Source organism: Centropristis striata, chromosome 17, assembly GCF_030273125.1.
Source record: "Centropristis striata isolate RG_2023a ecotype Rhode Island chromosome 17, C.striata_1.0, whole genome shotgun sequence".
NCBI lineage: Eukaryota > Metazoa > Chordata > Actinopteri > Perciformes > Serranidae > Centropristis > Centropristis striata.
The window spans coordinates 26,691,093-26,713,276 of NC_081533.1; the positions used below are offsets into that span (position 1 = coordinate 26,691,093).

A 22,184-nucleotide genomic window follows, 5' to 3' on the forward strand; every position below is an offset into this window, starting at 1 on the left:
ATAAGTTCATATTTTTTTAAACCTGCTTTAAAATAGTAGTCCATATGAATATTAAAGCAGGTTTTTCTTGCTGTTATCAATCCTCCTGTGCAAACTGGCCATTAGAAGATTTCTTCCTAATGCACTTTCAATGTAAGTAATGGGGAACAAAATCCACAGTTGTTGTTTTGTACAAAAATGCATTCAGAGGTTTACCTGAAGCTTGCATCAAATATGTCCTATTAAAAAAAAGATATAGAAATAGAAATACAATTTTAAATGTATAAAATACTAGAGGGATTTTTCTTTTTTTTATTAAAAATAATTAAAACTTGTTTTGGATATGTGTAGGATAACTTACAAGATCGATTTGAACCTTTTAGTCTACTTTCTATTGTTTCTATATTTTATTATATTATTTTTTACTAATATGATTTGCAACAACATTGATTTTAAAGTGTATTTATGTAAATGTATTTGCCCCATAAGGCAAACATGAGAAAATGGCTCAATCTCGTGGAAAAAATGTAAAAACTACAATTTAGTTTTTATATAGTAGAGTCTGATATTGTATGATTGCATGATTTTATGCTTTAATTTAAAAAAAAAAACTCACACTGCTGCTAAAATGTATGTCATATATGCAATAACATAGCCAAAATGATCAGAATTAAAATGTTATTAAATTAAGGGTGCTCTATTGAGGCACAAGCGTAAGAAGAGTCTTCATATATCATGTAATGAAGCTTATAAATTGCCAATTTACACATCCAGCAGAAGAGAAGTAGCAGGACTCGATGTGTTACTTTTAAACCCTTTAGCTCATCAACTGCACTAGGTTTAATATATATGGCACTAATGCCCAATACACTTCACAACGACAATGAGGTGGTGGCTGGTGAAGGTGTTGATTTACTTCCAATTCACACAGTGGCAGTGTGAAACCTCCCACATTAAAGCAGCACACATGTGTGTATATATATATATATATATATATATATATATACATACACGCACACACACTCAACTAAATTAAATCAAATGCATTCATTTATTCTATCAATTTCATATTATTATTATTATTGTTACTGTCTACATTTTATTTAAATATAACTTTATACGTATTTACAGTACTTAACAAATTTATTAGACAACCTGTCATGAAAAACGAGAAAATATATTTTAGAAATCTTTCAAAAGCTTGTTTAAAACTAAAATGTTGTTGTTATTTATTTGGCAAATAACAAACTGAATTCATCTTTTTATACCCAGATTTGAGCCCACTGGCTCACTGGGCTTCTCTGAGAAGTCAGAAAATAATCAAACATAACGAACTAAATAAAAATAATTTTTCTGTTGAGGAATGCAAGTTGATAACTATAATTTGATGTCTTAATCAACAAATAATAATGTGATTTACTGTGTTTACAGTTTTTTCGTAAAACAGTAAATTTGAAAATTCATGAATAACAATAATTATATTTAAGCATTAAAATTATAGTTTTGGTTAAAGAGCTTCTACAAACTGGTGTATTACTGGCGCAGTGATTCACTGCTTCTTGCATGGTGTGTTCACTTGTGTGTAAAAAAAAAAAAAGGGTGGGTTAAATGCAGAGGTTGAATTTCATCATTGTGGGATTAATAAAGGATAAATCTTATCCCTCTCTTAATCTTATCTTAACCATTACAGAAACAGAAAAAAATATTTTGGTAATTACTAATTCTGATAATTAAGGACAGCTGTAGCAGATAATTAAGGACAGCTGTAGCATAAACCGATGGTCTAATAAATTTGTGAAGCACATGTATATTTTTCTTTATTTTCCCCATACCGAGGGCACAATTCCAGACTGATAGGGAAGGATACTTGTGGGTACAGTGTGACAGACTGGTTTCCCCTCAAAACCGGTTTGTATTTTTATTTTTATTCATACTTGGCCTTAATATCCTGTCATAGTCAAGTTCTCCTCGTACAAGTCCATGTGGTTCTACGACCAAACAGAGAGACATGGGGACCCCGTTTTGATATCCACTGAAGTTACCAAATATAGTTCTTCGCCCAATAAAGGGTTAAATACAGTTAAAATATAGATAAAAGTAAGAGAGAAGCGAACTGTTAGCAGGTGCCACTCATTAGTATGGTATATATTTTACACTGTTAATGCTATTTTACAGTGCGACGTGTGTTGTTGTTGTGGCTATCATTGTCATGATGCGTTGGTTTATATTGGGTCAATTACAATTATGTGTCTGATCTCGCACATCTTGTCAATGTGTAAGATGTTGTTCTATATCGCATCAAACTATATTATGTGGTAATGTCTCCCATCCCCCTGTGTTATTATATTATATATATATATATATATATATATATATATATATATATATATATTTTAATGTATGTATGTATGTATGTGGTATATATATAATTATTATTATTTTTAATATTATTATTATTGTTATTATTATTATTATTATTAGGTTTTTTTTAATTCATTTAATTAGTTATTTTATTTATTCTTGTTTATTTGTTTTCTCTCGTTAGCGCTTCTTGCTTTGTTTGCCTATTTATTTTCATTGTGTGATACATATAAATGAGCCATGTTATATATTTTTATATATATGTCGTAGCATCTGCCCCTCATCCGCATACACACACGCACACATACACCTGTGATGCCTCTGTGCAAATCGTTTATCATTTATGTTTTTCTTTGTTGTTGTTTGCGCTGTATGTCTACTGTCTCTACTTGTGGTCCACATGGTGTAGTGTATTTGTCTCTTATGTCACCTTGTTTGTTACGTCATTTCACCAATAAAAAAAAAAAAAGAAAAAAAAAAGGATGGTATATATGTTGTCGTCCACAAACATGATGTTGTTTTGGCCCTCAGGACCCAGTACCACCTGTACGGAGGAGTCTTGCTACCATCAGGGGGTGTGTCTCCAGCAGTGGGAGGGCTTCACCTGCGACTGCACCATGACGTCCTATGGAGGTTCATTCTGCAACGATCGTAAGTGCAAACATCATTTTTAGTGTGTGTGGCTGGAGTGGGTGTTGCAGGTGGCGATGTTGGTAGCTGCTGATAGGATTTACAGTTATGAAATTAAAGCTGCACACACAACTTTGCATTTTAAGAGGCATGCTTTGATGTTTGAGGAAAACTTGTTAATATATTACCGCCAACAAGATTAATATTAAAATATTAGTCAACAGGGCCTCGTGACCTCCCTTTGACAGGGCTGCACAGATTGTGCTACACTCAACACCCGCGCCTCTTCTGTGACTTATTCATAGTAACACCTCGGATTGTAAGACTCAGAGTTGACCGTGAGATTGGGCTCCGAGGCTCCCAAGGCTCTGCTAACACACGCTGTGAGGAGAAACGGTGATTCAAGTCCTGTGTCCCTGCCATGTGGCCTCCTGCTGGGCGGCTGGCAAGCAAGGGAGTCCAGGAAGGAGAGGAAGGAGACAGGGACAAACAGATTTACTATAAGAGTGTTGTTGTTTCTTTATTGGTTTTAGGTGTTTATTCCTTGGGTTGACAGCATTTATTGTAATGTTATTGTGGCTTTTACTGGGAAGCAACATATATTTGCATACATACACTTTAAAGCTTGTCAGTGTAAATGTACAGTTTCTCACTGTATTTTAGAAATGAACTATATTACTAAAAATACATTTTCAGCACATTATACAATACTGCTCCGTTTTGTAAGTTAATTACTGTATATTTACTGTACACTATGAAACTTTTGAGGGGAAAATTACATCAACTGACTGCCAGCAGCTTTTCTGTATTTTTCAGTTTCTGTACTTTAGTAATAAACTACAAACATTGTGGAAAAAGCATTACTAGAAATACATTTAGAGTAACCGTTTTCTTGTAAATTTACAACACAAGACGGTTCAGTTTCGCCAATAAATGGCTGTATGTTAACAGTACATTGTAAAACTTTTCAGTGTAAATTTACAGTTTCTCACTGTATTTTGGAAATGCACTGTATTACTAAAAATACATTTTGAGTACATTATTGTGGTTTCACATCACAATACTGCTCCGTTTTTTAAGTTAATTGCTGTATATTTACAGTACACTTTTGAGGGGAAAATGACATCAACTAACTGGCAGCAGCTTTTCTGTATTTTTCAGTTTCTGTGCTTCAGTAAGAAACTAAAAACATTGTGGAAAAAGGATTATTAGAAATACATTTAGAGTAACTGTTTTCTTGTAAATTTACAACACAAGACTGTTCAGTTTTGCCAATAAATGGCTGTATGTTAACAGTACATTGTAAAACTTTTCAGTGTAAATTTACACGAGGCAGCTTCTTCCACAAAATACTGTATTTTTACAGTTTCTTCCTGTATTTTAAATATACAGTGCGTTACTACAAATTAAAAAATTGCGGTATATAAGAGTATTCTTGTAAATTTGCAACACAATACTGTTCACAGGTTTGTCAGTGAATTACTATATATTAACAGTACACTGTAAAACTTTTTTTCCCCCCTGTTCTTTACTGTATTTTAGAAATACAGCGTACTACTACAAATACATTTGCAGTAAATTGCTGTAATTTACCGTACACGGTAAAACTTTTCAGTATAAATAATGTACAGTAAATTCATGTCAATAAAGACATTCTCATTAGTGCTGCAATCACATACTTTTCTCCTGGATTGCATCATAACATACCACATGACAGGAATACAGACAGATTCACCTGTACATTTACCTGTAAGGTTTACAGTGTGGTTGTAGGTGGATGCTAGTGTTTAAGAGTAGCAAAGCTCAGCTTGGTTACATAGAGCTTATGTACAATTAGCATTCAGCCCTCCTCACAGGCTTGATTTAAACAGGGGCAGAGGCAGGGTGACAGGCTAATAGACTTGTTTGCATAAGTCTTTGTTTGCTTATTAAGTGGTGGGTGCTGAGTTAAGCTGTATCACCCTCACCTTCGTCTCTATGTTCCCAAACCACCCCGTGTTGCATTTTTGATGGAGTTTATCTGTGATTGCTGTTATGTCGGTTGCCATGTTAGCTAGACAGAATATGATTTGGGCCCTGACAGCAAGGTGATGATTAGCAAAAGGTGCTCCTTTTGGCTCTTGGAAAGCGAGGAGGAGGCGATAATAACTGCTCTGTCGGCATGACAGCCGTGCCGAGATAAGCAAAGAAGAGATCCCTCGCTCCTTGAGAGAGGAGAGCAAATGATGAAGGGAGAGAGAGGGGGGGGGTGCTGATTCCGGCATTCGGGGTTGTTGCCTGTGGGGAGCGTTAGCGGTTTTTACTGTGCTGGCTTCAAAGATGACAGGTAGAACTGTGTGGCACCAGGGGAGCTTACCAACATGTGTTCTGTGGAGATGTGTGTCTGATTTGTGAGACTGTGTGGAGTGGAGGGGAAGGACCTCACCAGCAGCCCCGAACAAAGAACTTGTATAACTGCAGACCAAAAAAAGAAGTGTTTAATTTCAACGACTGTCTGTCTGCACTACAGGCAGTCCTGTTCATTCGAAATGAGGTCAAACTCAATGGAAATCTCATACATATGAGAGCTCCAGTACTGACTTATTATTCTTTTTGTTTCTGAACATGCAGTTCTGGTATAAGGGGTTCACTGGCTGCTGCTTAAAGTTCAATCTCCCCACTCTGTTGTCTTCTTGCAATGTTTTCTTGCTGAGGGATTGTCATGCTTCAGTATAACACATTCACAGTATCTAAGAGAACAAACAGCACCTTTCAAAGTAAGATTGCTGTGAAAAGTAATTCAAAATTGAACAGGAAATTTCAACCTGGACACTGTTTTGAATGGACAATGTTTGAATGACTAATAGGGACACCATTCTTTTAAAAAATGTGTCCTGTATTAAAAAAAGAGTGATGCAGCTGTAAAAATGAGCTATAATATAATCACACACTGTACATTGGAGGTGTGAATCAACAGAGGCCTCATGATACGATTGTATCTCGATACTTGTGTCCAATACGATATTATCGCAATTTTAGTATTGAGTTACAAAATATTGCGATTTAACTGTTTAGCTACATTTTGTGTCCACGAAATTCAATTAAATCAATAATTGTTTTGTCAGATAAGAGAAAACTGTCATTCTATTCATCTCACTTCAGTCTTTTTATTTCTCCAAAATTAGTCAAACCCACAAACTGACCAATAAAGTATTCAGTCACCCTGAACTTAACTGAAATCAAACATGTATGGACAACAACTGCAGCATTTTATCAAACTTTCCTCAGCTTTAAGCTTCACTACTCTGATTTATTTTGAATGAAACCTAAAAAAAAGCGTAACTTTTATTCAACAACTAACGTAATTTCAACAACTTCCCAGCACAATATCCTGACGCACATGGTGCATATAGATTCCCTAGATCTTCTAGTTTCATGTGATATCTCCAGTAAAACAAAAACGGCAAAAATACTGACAGCCCATCGGCCGCCAGAGCGCTAAATATCGATACTTGGCAGCCAAGAATCGATATAATATTGCCCCGCAAAGTATTTAGATACTATGCTGTATCAATTTTTCCACACACCTCTACTGTAGCGACATCCACTAAAATATATGTATTTTTAGCACAGATTTTTGTTGTATGTGTTTGACAACATTATGGAAATATGGAGAAGTTAACCCTATTCTTCTAAGCCTCCCTAAATATTGATGATAATACATTTAGCACAGTAAAAAAAAATTGAGTTTTTTTGGGGATAACCAAAATTGTTGTATTTCTGCAACACTGTTAAGCGAATAAACATTTTAGCCTAGCTAAAACTTAGCTAACGGTTAACATTAGCCTGTGGGTTTGTCTGCATTTTCCTTCCAAAATAAATTACTTTTTGCTTACTAACCTTCTCTTCTTTGGCTGCTTAGTAGTCATCGTGTTTAAAATAGTCACTGCAGGATTAATGGTCAGAAAGAATTGGTGTATGGCCCGTTAGAGTGTTAGCATCTATTTGTAGCACAACTAGCAACAACTTCAGCTTGTCCATATCCAACAAAGGTAGACTGTGAAATCTGATAGAGGTCTGCTCAACATTTTGTGGCACAACTCAGAAATACGCAAACATAAACCATTGCTTTTATTGAAAACACTTTAGATAACACTAGCTTTATGAAGTTCATTCATGTTTCCACTATTGGCTTAAATCAGCCTGAGAGGTCATCTCCAAGTAACAATTCTAACCTGTCAGTGGCAAAAACAAGTGCTTTTATATTGGTCATTCATATTCACGCCCCTCAGTTGCCCTGATTACATTGTAGCTTATTTAACAGCTTCTAGCTACAACACTCTCTCTCCATACTTGACCAATTTCAAAAATTGCCAAATATGGTTGAAAGATACAAAAATAACCCCCTTTAATTCAAATTTAAATTCACTGAACTTTCAAATAGCTAGAAGAAATTCTAACCCTGCCCATTTAATTTGTTCATACAGTATATTTTTTTCCACATGTGTTATACAGCAGTCTGTCAGTCTCTTTCAGTGTGCATGCATTGCTATAGCTGTTTTGTATTGCTGCTTTTTTCCCTCACAGCAGCAACACATCTTCAGACCTGCTCTTCTGTCCTCATTTCTCCTCTGCTTGGAACTCTGAAAAAAAAAAATCATCTCTTGACCTTGCGAGGCCTGCCCCGAGTTGAACTTTTGGCGCCTTCTATTCATCATATTCTCTTTCTTCTCGTTGCGATTCCCGTGCTTTCTCGCCTTGTATCCTTGAGCCTTTTTCTGGACGAAGAAATCAACAGTTGTCTGTACATGCCAGCCTTCGTGGAATTTTCCTTGAGCTTGAAATCTAAGGTAGGATTTATATCGTTGGGTTGCATCTTTAATTCACACGTGAAACTGATGCTACAGGTTTGGATCATCTTGCGTCACATTTCTTTGGAAGCAGGAGAGAAGATATTATCAGGGTTGCATCAGTGCCATGTGACCTTGATTTGTTTCCTACCCATCCGCTTTGAAACACTTTAATTCTTTGTAGAATTTCTTTTATTCACCGCAGAAACCAAATAGCTCACATCCTACCTTTTTGCTTCTGCATGCATAATGAGAATGAGAGAGCATAAACAGGTGTATGGGTTGCATCTCTTTGTAGCTTTACAAAGCATATGGATGCGTGTCATCAAAAGAAGGGACAGAAATAGGGCCGGTAAAATGAAATCACAAAGAGCCACCACGCCATGTGATCCCACTCTTTATCTCTCACTCTGCAGCCGTACAGTACAGTACACACACCTTCTGTGTAACCTGCCAGCCACGTGTCCTGGCTCTCACACATGCATGTACTTTCCTTTTTACAGAAATTATTTTTCATTTTCTCTTTCAAAGAAGAATGAAGGACTTGAACAGAGCGATTGCGGCTGCTTTTCATTCTCTGAAGGGTATAATAAATTAGCATAATTATTCTCCAACCACTGTTTGTGGATGGCCTTCCTATGTGGCCATGATGGACAAAGAATGAAAGAAACCTTCGCTGTGTAGTGTGTAGTGTGTGTGTGTGTGTGTGTGTGTGGAATACTCCGCTCTATTAAAACAGCAATAGTTCTGCTACAGAAATGCTTAGACTGATCCCCCCTCAAAAAACGACTCCATAGGTTGTTTGGACTGGCAGCAAAATTCGACCTTTATGTACGTTTTAGACAGTCTACCACCGGCCTTTGGCAGCCATAAAAATAATGACTAATGGCTATGCTGCGTTTAAATAGCAGAATTCACGCTTGGGGCAGGAGGGCCGTTTTAGATTGTCCTTCACCCGCACTCTATTGGCTGCATTAATTATGAAAGACGGCGATGCGTAGTATAAAAACTGGAAGTTGCACTTGGGGCAGATAAGAGGGGTGGAACATATGATGGACTTTCATACTTTACAATTATTATAAAATACAGTAGCATACTGTTGTAAATTCACCGTAAATACACAGCATTTCATTACAGTGTATCGAGCACCTGTGGGATGAACTGGAACGGGGATTGCGAGCCAGGCCTTCTCTGCCAACATCAGTGCCCGACCTGATAAATGCTCTACAGAATGAATGGGCACAAATTCCCACAGAAACACTCCAAAATCTTGTGGAAAGCCTTCCAAGAAGAGGAAGCTGTTATAGATGCAAAAGGGGGACAAACTCCATATTGAAGTTTATGTATTTGAATAATAATGCCATTACAGTCCCTGTTGGTATAATGGTCAGGCATCCAAATACTTTTGTCCATATAGTGTATAATGATGTGTGTGCTATTTTTTAAACACCCCACTCTGTACCGCGAACCGCAAACTACTCTTACACTGCAAAAAAAGAAAAGTTGGGTGAACTCAAAATTTCAAGGCAACAAACTTCGATAAAATTTGAAGTTGGACAATTAAACTAAATATTTTAAGGGTTTTTTTTGAGTCTGCTCAACTCTGAATTTCTCTGGCACGATTGTAACGCCGCTATGAATGTCAGCTAATGTTGTGACCACAATTTTGAGTTAGCATTGATACGCTAATGGCTACTCTTGTAGCTGTAACAAGCAGCGCCGCTAGCATCAGTTAGCCGCTAGCATCAGTTGGCCGCTAGCTTTCGCTAATGACCAAATTTCACAACAAAGAAATAAGAGTTAGCAGAACTATTGTCCCTTGTTTTGAACCCGAACTTAAAGATATAAGTAACAACAACTCACACTTTTTGAGCATACAACTAGCTTCCTTTGTTGTGCTAACTTACATTATCAATTAAATGTCAGTAATTTATATTTCCAAGTTTTACCAACTTAAATCACTGTTTTAGGCCAAAAAATTCAAGTCTGCTTTTTTTGCAGTGTATATGTCATTATGGGTGGTATTGTCAAATGACCTGTTGTGTCATTTAGGTTGGAGATCTTGTCAGAAGTTCCATACAGCCCTGATGACACTTAAACTGGAGTTTTATTTGGTAAATATTGCTCAATAAAGAAAAGCTAGAGTCTATTTTCCTCAGTCATTTGTTTCTCTCTGGGTGGAAAGGTTGTCAAAATTATTGACACTGCAGTTATTATTTATGAATGCAGATTCATGCTTGGATGGAGTAGATATTAAACAGAGAAAAGGTTCAATCGTGCAGCATTTTTCGACATTGATGTTTCATCCCAGATAAACTGAAGCAATTTGTCTTTGTATTACCTGTTGGACATCAGCCAGTCATGTGTGCAGCTGTAGATATGCTGAAGGTTAAGTCTCTCCACAGCTGTGGGAAACACTTTATTTACCCAACCAGATATGACAAACAGTAATGTTCTTTGCACATTTGATTTTTGTATTTTTAAAAGAAGGCATAATTGATCTGCATAATTAAATAGGAGGATGAGTCAGTTGATCTTAAGTAGCTGTTTACTAAAATAATCCATTAGCTCTGTTTCAATGAAGTTTTAATATCGCATAATGTTCTAAATGCTGTTTCAGAGTCTCTGCTGAAAATAAAAGCTATTTAATAATCAAACTCAGTTAATATCATAGCATCTGAGAATCCTTGAAGCTTATTGTTTCGTGCATTCATTTGATAGTCACACATTTTAGTGCCCAGAGGGGGGAGGACAGGGGACAAAATAAAGTGTGACACGTGTAGAAGCCGGTTCTAAAACAGGATTGCCCCGAGGTTATGCACTCTTGTTGATGGTGTTGATGAGGCCACGCTCATGGCTGCACTGCTGTGTTTTTTTTGTTTTGTTCAGGCATTATTTAAAGATTGCTTCTATGTTCTTTTCCCTCCCCATGTCTCATCAAAAATTCATATATATTTTTTTTGTTGTTGTTTTAGCTCGATTGTTATTGTTTTATTCATTTCGCCCTCAGGGCATCCAGTAACAGTGGCGTTGTTCTTTTAAATGGTACATTCAAGCATTTAAAAAAAAAAAAAACATTTAACATTTATTCAACATTTAATAATAAATAGCTAAGAATTAAGTAATACCATGTAATTGCCAGATAACCAGGTTATAGCTTGGTATATAAAGTCGGTTTATTTGAATGTTATTAGACTGAACACGTATATAGCCAGCTGATATGGGCCCAAAAAGACAGGCAAACATAGTTAGTAATCGTATTGTAATATAGTTATATAATATAGTAACAATATGGCAACCCGCTTACCAGACTGGTCTCCCTCAAAAATGTCAATGTAAGGCTTGTTTACATGCAGCAAAATCCACTTTTTACATAACATCTGTGGCTCAAGGTTTGTGAATCACATTTTTTTAACGTATTTTCCGTTTTTTATGCAACATTTGTAAACCTAACCTTCATAACTACTTCATTTTAGGCATTTACATACATTTCTGTACTGTTTGAAATGTCTTTTATAACGCCTAATGCCTTTTTTTTGGGCCCTAAACCAAGGTCAGTGGTTTTGTTGCCTAAATTCACCAAAACTGCAGCCTTTTTACAACCGCAAACTTGTATGTATGATGACGTACACAATTTTTAGATTTAGATTTTAGATGATACCGTGAGCTGTGAAACGCTCATTTTGACAAGCGCTCATATGTGTCATAATGGGTGATATTGACTATTCTGACTATTATTTACTCATGAACAGTATTGGAAACAAATATTTTATTTACTTTTTTACACATACACTTCCATTGAAAAGTGGTTTAAAGTTCTAATTATTACAAAGCATATGCTCAACCCAAAAACAGAAAACTATTTTAATTCCTTTAAGGGGAATCTTAACTGATAATCACAATAATAATAATAATAATAATAATTGTATCCTTTATACATTAAAAAATGTATAATGTGACACCATCAAACTGTGATATTTCCTGAGACGGTTATTGTATCCAGCTTTCAGTGTCAAATCACATCGAAATTCTTGCAGGTCAAATGTTTTTACCAAGCTGTTCCGAAAAATGCTACAAAACTGCAGGAAACTGCCAAAAACTATTTGAAGAGTGTCTGTACAGCTCTCCCTAGATTGAAACCAATTGCCTTCCTCCCATCAGCATGTCATACTAGACTGCAGTTTTTTTTTTACTAGCATTGCTCATTCACATGTGTCTACCTGACATGGCAGATAAGAAAGGACACCATTGAAGAAAGCCAGCAGTCTGACTGTCAGAAGGTTTATATTGGAAGTGATCACCATAGCCCAGGGTTAACACTGTGGATAAATGGAAGCAGCCTGGCTCAGTCTTGCCAAATACATTTTTCAAGTTTCGATGTAGCCACAGCAGCGTGATGGTTCACACTGTGATGGGTGGGTATGTTTGTGTATTAGAAGTAATTGAGGGGCTCCAGTCCCAGCGGAGAAGCTCCCCTCTTGTTGAATAGTATTGTTTGCACCTCTTCAGTGACCCCTTCTGTTGGTCAGTTTGCACTGACAGGCCCGCCGCGCCGCACTCTGGGGAGGCTGATGCATGAACCACAGCTCGGTACAAATAAAATCTGGCGTCTCCTCTGTCTCTACACAGTCTACCGACCTTGGGAGCCACATTTCAACAAGTACTCTCCAACAGTATTTAGCATCAAATGTACCCCTTTTCTAAAACAGCCTCTTCATTTGTGTTCTCATTAACAGTAGAAACATCTGGCGTTATTACACTGAAAAACACATCACTTGCAACCGAAACGGGAGGTTGTTGCACGAACTGTACCACTTTGTTCATGCACACGGATGCATTTTAGGCACAACAAATAGAGAAAAAAAAGCTGTCTTGTACCCCTTCTTACATGCGCACACACACACCAGAGAGAGCATTTGTTATTCAGCAGCAGCCCGCGGTGATTGACTGGTCTATTTGTCTCTGCGTAGCGTATAAGTGGGCCACTTGGTATTCTGCCTTATTCATCTGGAACCAACTCAGACAGAGATGCTGTGTAAGTGCGTGCGGTACGAGGGCTTTGTTTCTCTCTCCCTCTCGCGTTCTCTCGTTCTCTGTTTGTGTGAGTGAGAGAGTGACGGAGGGAAAACAAGACGGAGAGGGACGGAGAGGGAGACGCTGGGGAGGAGCAGGCGGCGTCTGTGCAATTCTTTGTTTAACTGTATGCATTCGCTGGGCGTTAGCACAACACGTGCGTGTATACAATGAATCCAGCTGCTGGTGCGTAGCGCTGTCAGGCATACTAATTGAGTGCAGAGTTCCAGTGTGTTTGCAGCACTACTGATTCCAATCTGCCTCCTCTCCCAATCCTCTGTCTCTATTTCTTTTCTTTTTTTTTCATAGCCGTTCCACAGGGGGAAATAAAAGCATCTACCAACGTGTTGAGGAGAAGCCAGGATTAGTGGGATGGTTGACCTAAGGAATCTATTGGTATCAAACAGGTCATGCTAGCTTGGTGAAATAATACTCCATTGTTGATTTTAGCAAGGGAAAAACTAGCATGGGAATTTCAAAGCGATCCCTTCAACTCCGATCTCAAGAAATCTGAATGTTGATAACAAATGGTAGCAATCCAAACATTTCTGGAAAAACCTATGCTACATAATTAAGCAGGGGAATGGACTTCATATAGTCATGGAAAAATTATTAAATCATTGTTTTCTTCAATTTCTTGTTCATTTAATGCCTGGTACAACTAAAGGTATGTTTGATTTGACAAATATAATGATAACAACAAAAATAGATCATAAGAGTTTAATTTAAGAGCTGATGTCTAAACATTTCCCATGGTTTTCTTGATAATGACTTTGGTTATCATCAAGAAATCCATGGAAAATGGCAATATATCAGCTCTTTAATTAAACTCTTTTGAGATATTTTTGTTGTTATCATTATATTTGTCCAAACAAATGTACCTTTAGTTGTACTAGGTATTTAAATTAAAAAGAAATTGAAGAAAAGGGGTGGTCTAATCAGTTTTTCCATGACTGCATTCCTTTCATTATGTTCTCCCTTGTACACTCAAAATTTTAATATGTTCTGAACCAAAACACAGCGTTTGTTACTGATTTATGACAAGAAGAACATGAGCAGTATCTCATAAATAATCTTCAGGTTCCAGCTTTCAGATGATGTATACCACTTATATGTGCCATCTACCATTGACCTGCTATCTCCCCCTAAAAATCCCCAGTCCCCCAACCGAAAAAACACAAAAATGGCTCTAAGGCTTAAGAGGTAGTGATTTTCCTTCATTTGTAACCTTAAATAGGTATGTTCTGCACCCATTATTGTTTGAGTGTGCATTTACTGTAGCTTTTTTGTTTTATTAAGTCCTTTATTTATGCCGCGGGGTTGCCATAACACAAAGTGAATTGACTTGAACAATTCTAAAGTGCAGCTCACAAAGTGTTGTACTCCTTGCTTTGCTAGCCTACTGTTAATGCTTAATAGGATAGATAGGTTTCAACAGGCATTGGTCATGCCTAGCCCCTCTACTATTCTCTCCTCGCAGAAGTCAAATGAAACCTGATTGCTGAAATGCATTTGCTCTCGTCCTGACTAGAAACTCGACAGGTGATCATTAGCCTGGTACATCGCTTGAAATAATAAAAAAGGGGGTGTAAAAAAAAAAAAAAAGCAGGGAAAAAAAGGGAAAATCAAATTGGACTACCGTTCTCCAGAGCAAAATAACCTTACGAATGCAGCCTCAGTAGTGTAATGTACTCGATTTGGGCTTAACATCGATTGTCAGGCCGCTTGTTGTGATGAAGGTCACACTGGCTTCAACATGGACTCAGTGCTCAACACAGCGTGGATCAAGACAGACTTAAGGGGAGGCTTTAGCCCTCTCAGATTCTCATCACCAGCCCAAACTCAAGAGGAATGAGTAAGCAGAGCTGCAAAACCTCAGAGAGGAGAGAAAACAGCCCTCAACCCCCCTGATCCAATAAGGGAAATCAATTGCTTTGCCCCAGAAGCCATCTGAGAGAGAGACGAGCGTGGTTGCACGAAAAAAGCCAACTCGTGGAAAGTGTTTGACTAGCTTTTTTGGCTCATATTCTCTCTAACCCTCCATTCTGGTTTTTGTTAATTGTTGTTATTCACTCCTCCCACCTCTTCCATAGCTCTCATCTTCTCTGCGCACCGTTTGCCAGCCGGTCCCAAAGAGCTGTCCGGACCTAGCAATTAACCGCCACCTCATTAGGCTAGAAACGCAGTGTGAATCCTGAATAATCACTTGGCTTGCCTTTTTTCATGCCCGTAAATACACACACACATACACACGAGAACCCCTCTCTACTTCTCAGTTGTGGGCCGCTCCATAAATGAGATGGAGAGAGAGCGGGGAGGTTGCAGCTATCTTTCCGTTTCCAGACACTGCGAGTGAAAGCATGGGCAGAGAAATGAGAGGATGGATGGAGAGCAGTGGAAAAAAAAATACAGAGTGCAAGGTAGGAATGAAATAGTGTTTGGGCATGCAAAGGCAATTTTGGCTTTCCCAAAAGAGGGCACCACTAAGCCCATTGGACTTTAGAAGTCACCATGTCAAGAGCTTGAAGGGGATTGGTTGAGGGTGGACGCCCATATTCTGTGGCCTCTGGTGCTGAGGGCGATGGGTGAAAGTAATAGCTTGGCCCCACACACGACTTAGGTGGAAGTAGTGCTTTTCATTGGTATTAATTGAAATTTTCAATCAGTGTGCCAGTGTGCAAGACTCACAGTACATGTGCAGGAGAGCTGAACATATCTCAGCAAGAATAACGTTAAAGCTGCAGTAGGACGTTTTATGGAAAATGCAAAAAAACTGCCAGAATTTCAAAATATAGGCCTCCTGCTGCAGCTCTCCCCTCTCAGTCCTAAGACCCATCCACCAGACAATCATGGGCATGTGCACACGCTTGACATACTGTGATTTGAGGCTCTAGCTAGCTACATAAACATGAACTTAAATTAACAGCAGCTGTTAGCCCCTGGGCTATCATTAGCAGAAGGCTAAACTATTAGCAACATTTTCCCTGCACCTCTGAAACGCTTCACCGATATTGACACGTTTTATTGCGTTAATTGTCACACTCTCTAATTGTCAGACAGTGTACTCTTTTTTTAGACGTCCGTCTTCAGTTTATGGTTAGCAGCAGTTGCTTAGCAGTGTCAGGCTTTCACCATCTGAAGGCACATATGTGCAAGAACATGGACATTTGTTGAGCAACAGCAATGCCCTTTGACCTGTGCCACATTTTTCTGTAGCGGGCGAGATTTTGCCAAGTCAGAGTCAAGGTGAGGTGCAGAAGTCTAGTTGTCTCTTGGATCGCTTGAATTACATTGTTTATTATGGAAAATTTGCAGAATTATTCCAAAAAAAACCCAACAATTTTAATAAAGAGCATTTACGTGATCTATTTAGCCTTGAGTACAGTTATTTAGCTTTCTTTTATTTTTAAGTCCTTTGAACAAATGTTTTGTACCTCTTCCCCCTGATTGTCTGTTCCTCTATGAGCCAGGTAGCTTTGGCAGGTAAGCCCGACATCTGCCTGTTTCCTTGGGTAAAAAGACCAAAAGAAAGTTTCTTTTGCTCTTGATGAGTTATTTTGTATTGAGCCAGTACAGATTTTCCACTCCTTGCTTGGTTTTAATTAAAGACCGGGTGAGCTTTTAAACCACAATGTGCATGAAAGGACAATTAATGGGGCTTTGTAATTGCTTCGAGACCACTCTGGCCACTTGCAAACATTATCAAAAGCCTTTCACTGTACGCTGGAATAAGAACAAGAGGTGGGAGGGGTATTTGTGTGGGTATGTGGGGACATGGGAAAGAGAATCAAAATATAAAAGCGAGTGAAAAGCAGGGAAAGCAATTATTTCTCACAGGTGCTCAGATCACACATTTCATATTAGTCAATTCCTTTGTTGACGCTTTGTAAATAGCAGCATCACACATCTGACTAGTGTCAATATTCTGGACCTGATTGAATTCAGTGGAGCAAATGCACTTGCAAATACCATACACACCTTCTGCAATCAAACATGACACGGATAGATGTACTTTGTGTGGGATGCATTTGGAATGCTACCACGGTGTTAGCATGACACAGATGGAAGTCACTGCCAGGTGCTAAAAGGCTCTCATTTTTTATCCATTTCCAGCCACTTTTCTTACTTATGGTGACTCATGGTCAAATGGGATAGTTATGTTATTTTGTTAAAATACTCTCTTTTTTTGCCTCATACCATTCATTTTCCTCAACTTTACCAAAATGTTGGTTATAAGTGTGGAAGAATTATTCTCTTTACAGCTGCTCCAAAAACTTGGCTGGAAATGTCAGGAACTTCCTGGATATCGAACTAAAACGGACAAATAATTATTACCATATTGATAAGTAAGATCGGTGTGATTTTACCATTTTTACTGGTATCAGATTATTGAATGAGTGTTATCAGCAGTAATCAGCCCATATGAGTAGGTATTCTACCTGCTGGCAGGTTAAACGGTTGCTATTAGCCCATTCAATGGCTGCTCTCTGAAAACAAATCGATCGGTTTAAAGGCCAAAGTTTCGCCATAAAACCACTTCCCTAAGGTTAGGGCAATAAAAAAAAATCCTTGTTAGATGTTTAACCTAAATATTGTTTAACCTAAATGTGTGTAGATGTCATGAGTTAAGATACTACGAGTACGCCAAAAGCACCGGAAGTGACATACTTATGTAGGTTACTTCAAAACCTGAGGTTAACTTTCTTTACTTCTTACAACATCATCAACTTTTATTTTGACATCGCACATGACCCCGGTCTCCTGGGTGAAAGTCTTCAACCACGTCCCCTCTCTTCCTCCCTAAGAACGACTTTTCATGCTTCATGCCTTTTCTGTGCTTCCCCCTCCAATTTCACATTCCATAAAGTCACTTCCACCTTGTTGATGGAAAAATACTGACTTCATTGTTATTTTGATGTCCTGTGACTTTGTAATCTCCACACTGTGTTGAAAAGTGTTAGGTTTGCAGAAGTCTGAAGGTCAGTAGAGAAATAATTGGTGCCTTATACACAGTTGCATACCAGTCAAGGCCAGGTTATGTTTCAAACAGGAAGTTTCCCCCATGCTGCCCAAATGACTGGAGATAACTTATCTGTTGCAAAGCTCAGCAATGTGTAACTGGGAGTATTCTGCATTATGCTTAAATACTATTTGAATTTCACTGGATGTGGAGCTCCTCTTCCATAAGTCTTGGGTTGTGTGAGATTGTGTGCTCTGTTTGAATAAAGAGACACTTTGACTTCAAGATCCTTTTTTTTTGGGAATGATTCTTCACCCACAAATGACCACAGGTGGTAGAGGGTGCTGCTAAACAACACATTAATATCACCCCATTCAGTGGGTAGCAAGGTTATTATAGTTAATGAAAACTAACAAAATAACGAAAACTAAAATTGAAAAAACATTTTTGTTAACTGAAATAAAAATAAAAACTGAAACTGTATTGTGTGGTTCCAAAACTAACTAAAATTATAGTGAAAATGTCCTTAGTTTTCGTCTTTGTCAACTTTTTTCATACATAATTCAGTGTTTCTATTTCAACATGCAGGAACACATGGTAAATATGTTTACTGAGACTGGGATGTCTACACTTCAACCAAAATACAAAACACCCCAAACTGTAAGAGTTAATAACCTTATTGGGCCTAAGATGGATAAACCAAAGGAAATGAAGGCACATACCAATTACATAAAAACTAAAACTAACACTAAAACTAAGAAAAACTAAACTAAAACTAAGCATTTTCAAAAAATAAAAACTAAACTAAAACTAGCAAACTCACTCTAAAAACTAACTAAAACTAACTGAATTTGAAAACAAAAATTCACAACAAAATTAAAACTAAAACTCATGAAAAATCCAAAACTATTCTAATCTTGGTGGGTAGCTGGAGCAGGCTCCTACTCGCCCTTACTTACAGGCTGATAACCACTGATGGCGCCCATTCAATCATCTGATCACATTCAAATCGGACGTGTGGCATGTGTTGATGTGCCACTCTGAAAGTAAGCCTTTGGCCATGCCCTCTTTTTCCTGTCACAGTGATAACGTCTGAGACTAGAGGAGAAGCTCGTCTTCAGAGGAAGTATCATCTTTGCTAACATGAATGACAGCTGCAATACAAGCAGAGGCAGTATTTATCATTGGGAGTGCTGACCACCTGAAATAAAAGCCAGTGCTTTGGGGACGACTGCACTCCCAGAATACATTACATGTTGGATAGTACTTGTCCACACATACGATTTGGTTGGAGGAAATACTGCACTGTAAAAAAAAGCCTGTTGTTTTTACGGTAAAAAACCGGCAGCTGTGGTTGCCAGAACTTTACCGTAATAATTATGGTAGAACTTTTTTTTAATATTATGGTTAAATGCACTGTTGATTTCACGTTTGAGATTGCCATTTTATTCTTTTTTTTACTGTCAAAAGAAACGCTGTTTTGCCATATAATTGACAAGAAAATACTTTATAAACGAAAACGCATGAATTAAAGATTTTACCATTAAATATTACAGTATAATTTTGTTAGACATATGGTATTTAGTACATTTAAAAGTGAGAAAAAGTATCTTTTACAAAAGATAAATGCAAAAATGACAGTGGCGGCTTGTATATATATTACATTAAATACATATTACAGTGTATTTTACAGTGGAGTAATGTGTTTTTCAAAAAACAAAACTGTAAAAAGTACTGTTTTAGCTGATGCATACATTTACGATGTTTCATTGTTACTGAAACTGAATTAACCCATTTATCATTTTACGGTCTTTTACTGTCGTGGTTTAGCAGTTTTTCAAAGTAAAATTTGACATTTTTTACAGTGTGCTATGTCAGACAGTCAAATTCCCTCATATTTTCTCTCTCTTTTTCTTTCCCTACACACGCCTACAAACACACAGGAACCTCTGCTTAGAATGTCAATGTTTCCTTAGGGCACCAGCACGGAGAGAGACCTTTACTCAAGTTGACATGGTAGATCATCAGGACTGACACGTACACACACGCACGCGCACACATTCAAACACACATCTTCCTTGTATTTATCCCTGTGGGGGTTGAGCTGTCGATAAGTTGAGCTGACAGTCTCCTCTTCACCTCATCTCCCCTATCCATCCTGTCCTCTTCTTCAACTCCTCTATCTCCAAGCCCTCTATTCCCTGTACAACTCCCATTACTCTCTTTCCCCCACTGCTGCTCCCTGTAGGACGAGGGAATCCCATGTCACTGGTAACAGGGGCTTAAGCATTTAAAGCATGAGAAATTTAAACATTAGTACCATTAATCGTGGTCTTTCAAGCCTATTCAAGCCGGACTTCGAAGTCTTTCTTTGGTGTAAAATGCTATCAAAGATTATGCATAATATACTTTTATTTCATCAAAGAAATAACTGTGCAGCAACTTTTGTTCAGATTTTGACACAATTGGAAGGATCTGTCTTATACTGGTGAGTTTCGTAGATTAAATAAAGGTTTACATTAAACACTGAATTTCTTCTTTGGTAGGAAAAACATCCAGCTTGTCATTCTTTCAGCCCGTATTCTGAAAATCCGGTCAAGCTTTGCTTTATATGTACATTAGAATACTTTTTTCCTTATCTTTTGAGTTATACTATCTCCAAATGAATGCAGTAGTGATAACAAATGCTAACATGCTAAACATAGCGCCATTAAAATGAGTCACAATTGGAAGGATCTGTCTTATACTGGTGAGTTTCTTAGATTAAATAAAGGTTTACATTAAACACTGAATTTCTTCTTTGGTAGGAAAAACATCCAGCTTGTCATTCTTTTAGCCCATATTCTGAAAATCCGGTCAAGCTTTGCTTTATATGTACATTAGAATACTTTTTTCCTTATCTTTTGAGTTATACTATCTCCAAATGAATGCAGTAGTGATAACAAATGCTAACATGCTAAACATAGCGCCATTAAAATAAGTCAGATTAGATCAGAGATATGGATAAAAGAATGCATTATTTCAAGCCGTTTAACTTAACAATTCTTTCCACCTACACTGTTTTACATGCTTCATTATACTCATGATGTTAGAGATGGTGATCATGATGATAAAGCATTTAAAATCACCTGTTATAAATAGAAAAATGGCTTAGCTTTTCGGTGGATTTTAGAGGCAAAGAAATATTGATCAACCTGGGGGAAAAAAAATACTATGTATACAAGTTCTTGCTGAAAGATGTAATCAACAAGCACTGCATGTCCAGGAACTCTTATAGCATCCTTGAGGAAGAATCCTCTATTCGCCCATTTTCTGGACATAATAATTGATTGTGGCTTCACTGGAAGCTTAAAATGGGTTTTGAAAACTTCATCTCATCCACCACACTGCCTTTTCTTAATGGCTTTTGAACTGCACTAGAAGCAATATATGTCACGACCTCTGGCAGCAGTTAATTGGTTGTTTGACTGAAAGCTTTGTGAACTATATGGTTGGGCCATGCAACGTAGGAACATGAAATTGGTCTATCCATGTATGTGTTGTAATTCTCTTGTTCAAGCTGTAGTAATCCTGTAGAGTTCACGTCTATGTCAGCCTTTTCTTGCACAATATGTGGCTGTGGCTGTAAGACATGTATATACTGTGTGTGCATGTGCTTACATTCAAATCAGGAGTGTCATTGCATTGCAAACTGACTCCCTCCTGAACACTGGCTGTTATATTTTACTCTGCTGGACTAAAACTACCCTCACATCCTCCCCTCTGTCCCCAGTCCAGTAATGGAATTCCCCAAGCGGAAACGCAGTGGCCATTTTAAAGCGGGCCTGAATCAGGTGGCTAGTGAGGTGATAAATGATGGCGGCTGAAGAGGCCGATAAATCAGGAATATCCCTCTCTCCTTCCCTAAAGAATTAATATACATTGAGGCGCATTTCACTGTGACATTTTAATAGATTTTCTTTTATCCCCGAACCCTTTTTGCTAAAGCCCTGTGTGGAATTTAATATGATCTTGGGGTTATTATGTTGTGTCCAGTGAGAGATCTTATTGATATTTAGTCTCGCAAGAAGTAAAATCTTTTTGTATTTACTACCATGACAGAACTGAATTATAAACCTCCAGTGTATGTGCTCTACTGTTTGCTTTCCTTTTTATGCCTTTTCGACCAAGGCAGTTCCAGTAAGGGTTCAGAACCGGTGCCTAATCTTGAACCAGTTCTTTGCTATTCAACTGCCAAAGAACCGGCTCTCGGCCAGGAAAACTGGTTCCAGAGCGGCACCAAGTCTTACGCCACAAACCAACACGTCAGGGGCTCAGGGCGGGATTATCTGACCAACAAGACCAACTAAAAC

At 37.8% G+C, this 22,184-nt stretch overlaps 1 protein-coding gene across 1 annotated transcript in view; it reads left to right on the forward strand.

The window, feature by feature from the left end:
* The window catches only part of nrxn2b (neurexin 2b), a 948,314-nt gene that overhangs the window by 552,547 nt on the left and 373,583 nt on the right, over nt 1–22,184 (forward strand). Inside the window, exon 17 of the mRNA XM_059355183.1 lies at nt 2,872–2,991. Within this exon, the coding sequence (XP_059211166.1) occupies nt 2,872–2,991 (120 nt within the window). The remainder of the gene's footprint in view (nt 1–2,871; nt 2,992–22,184) is intronic.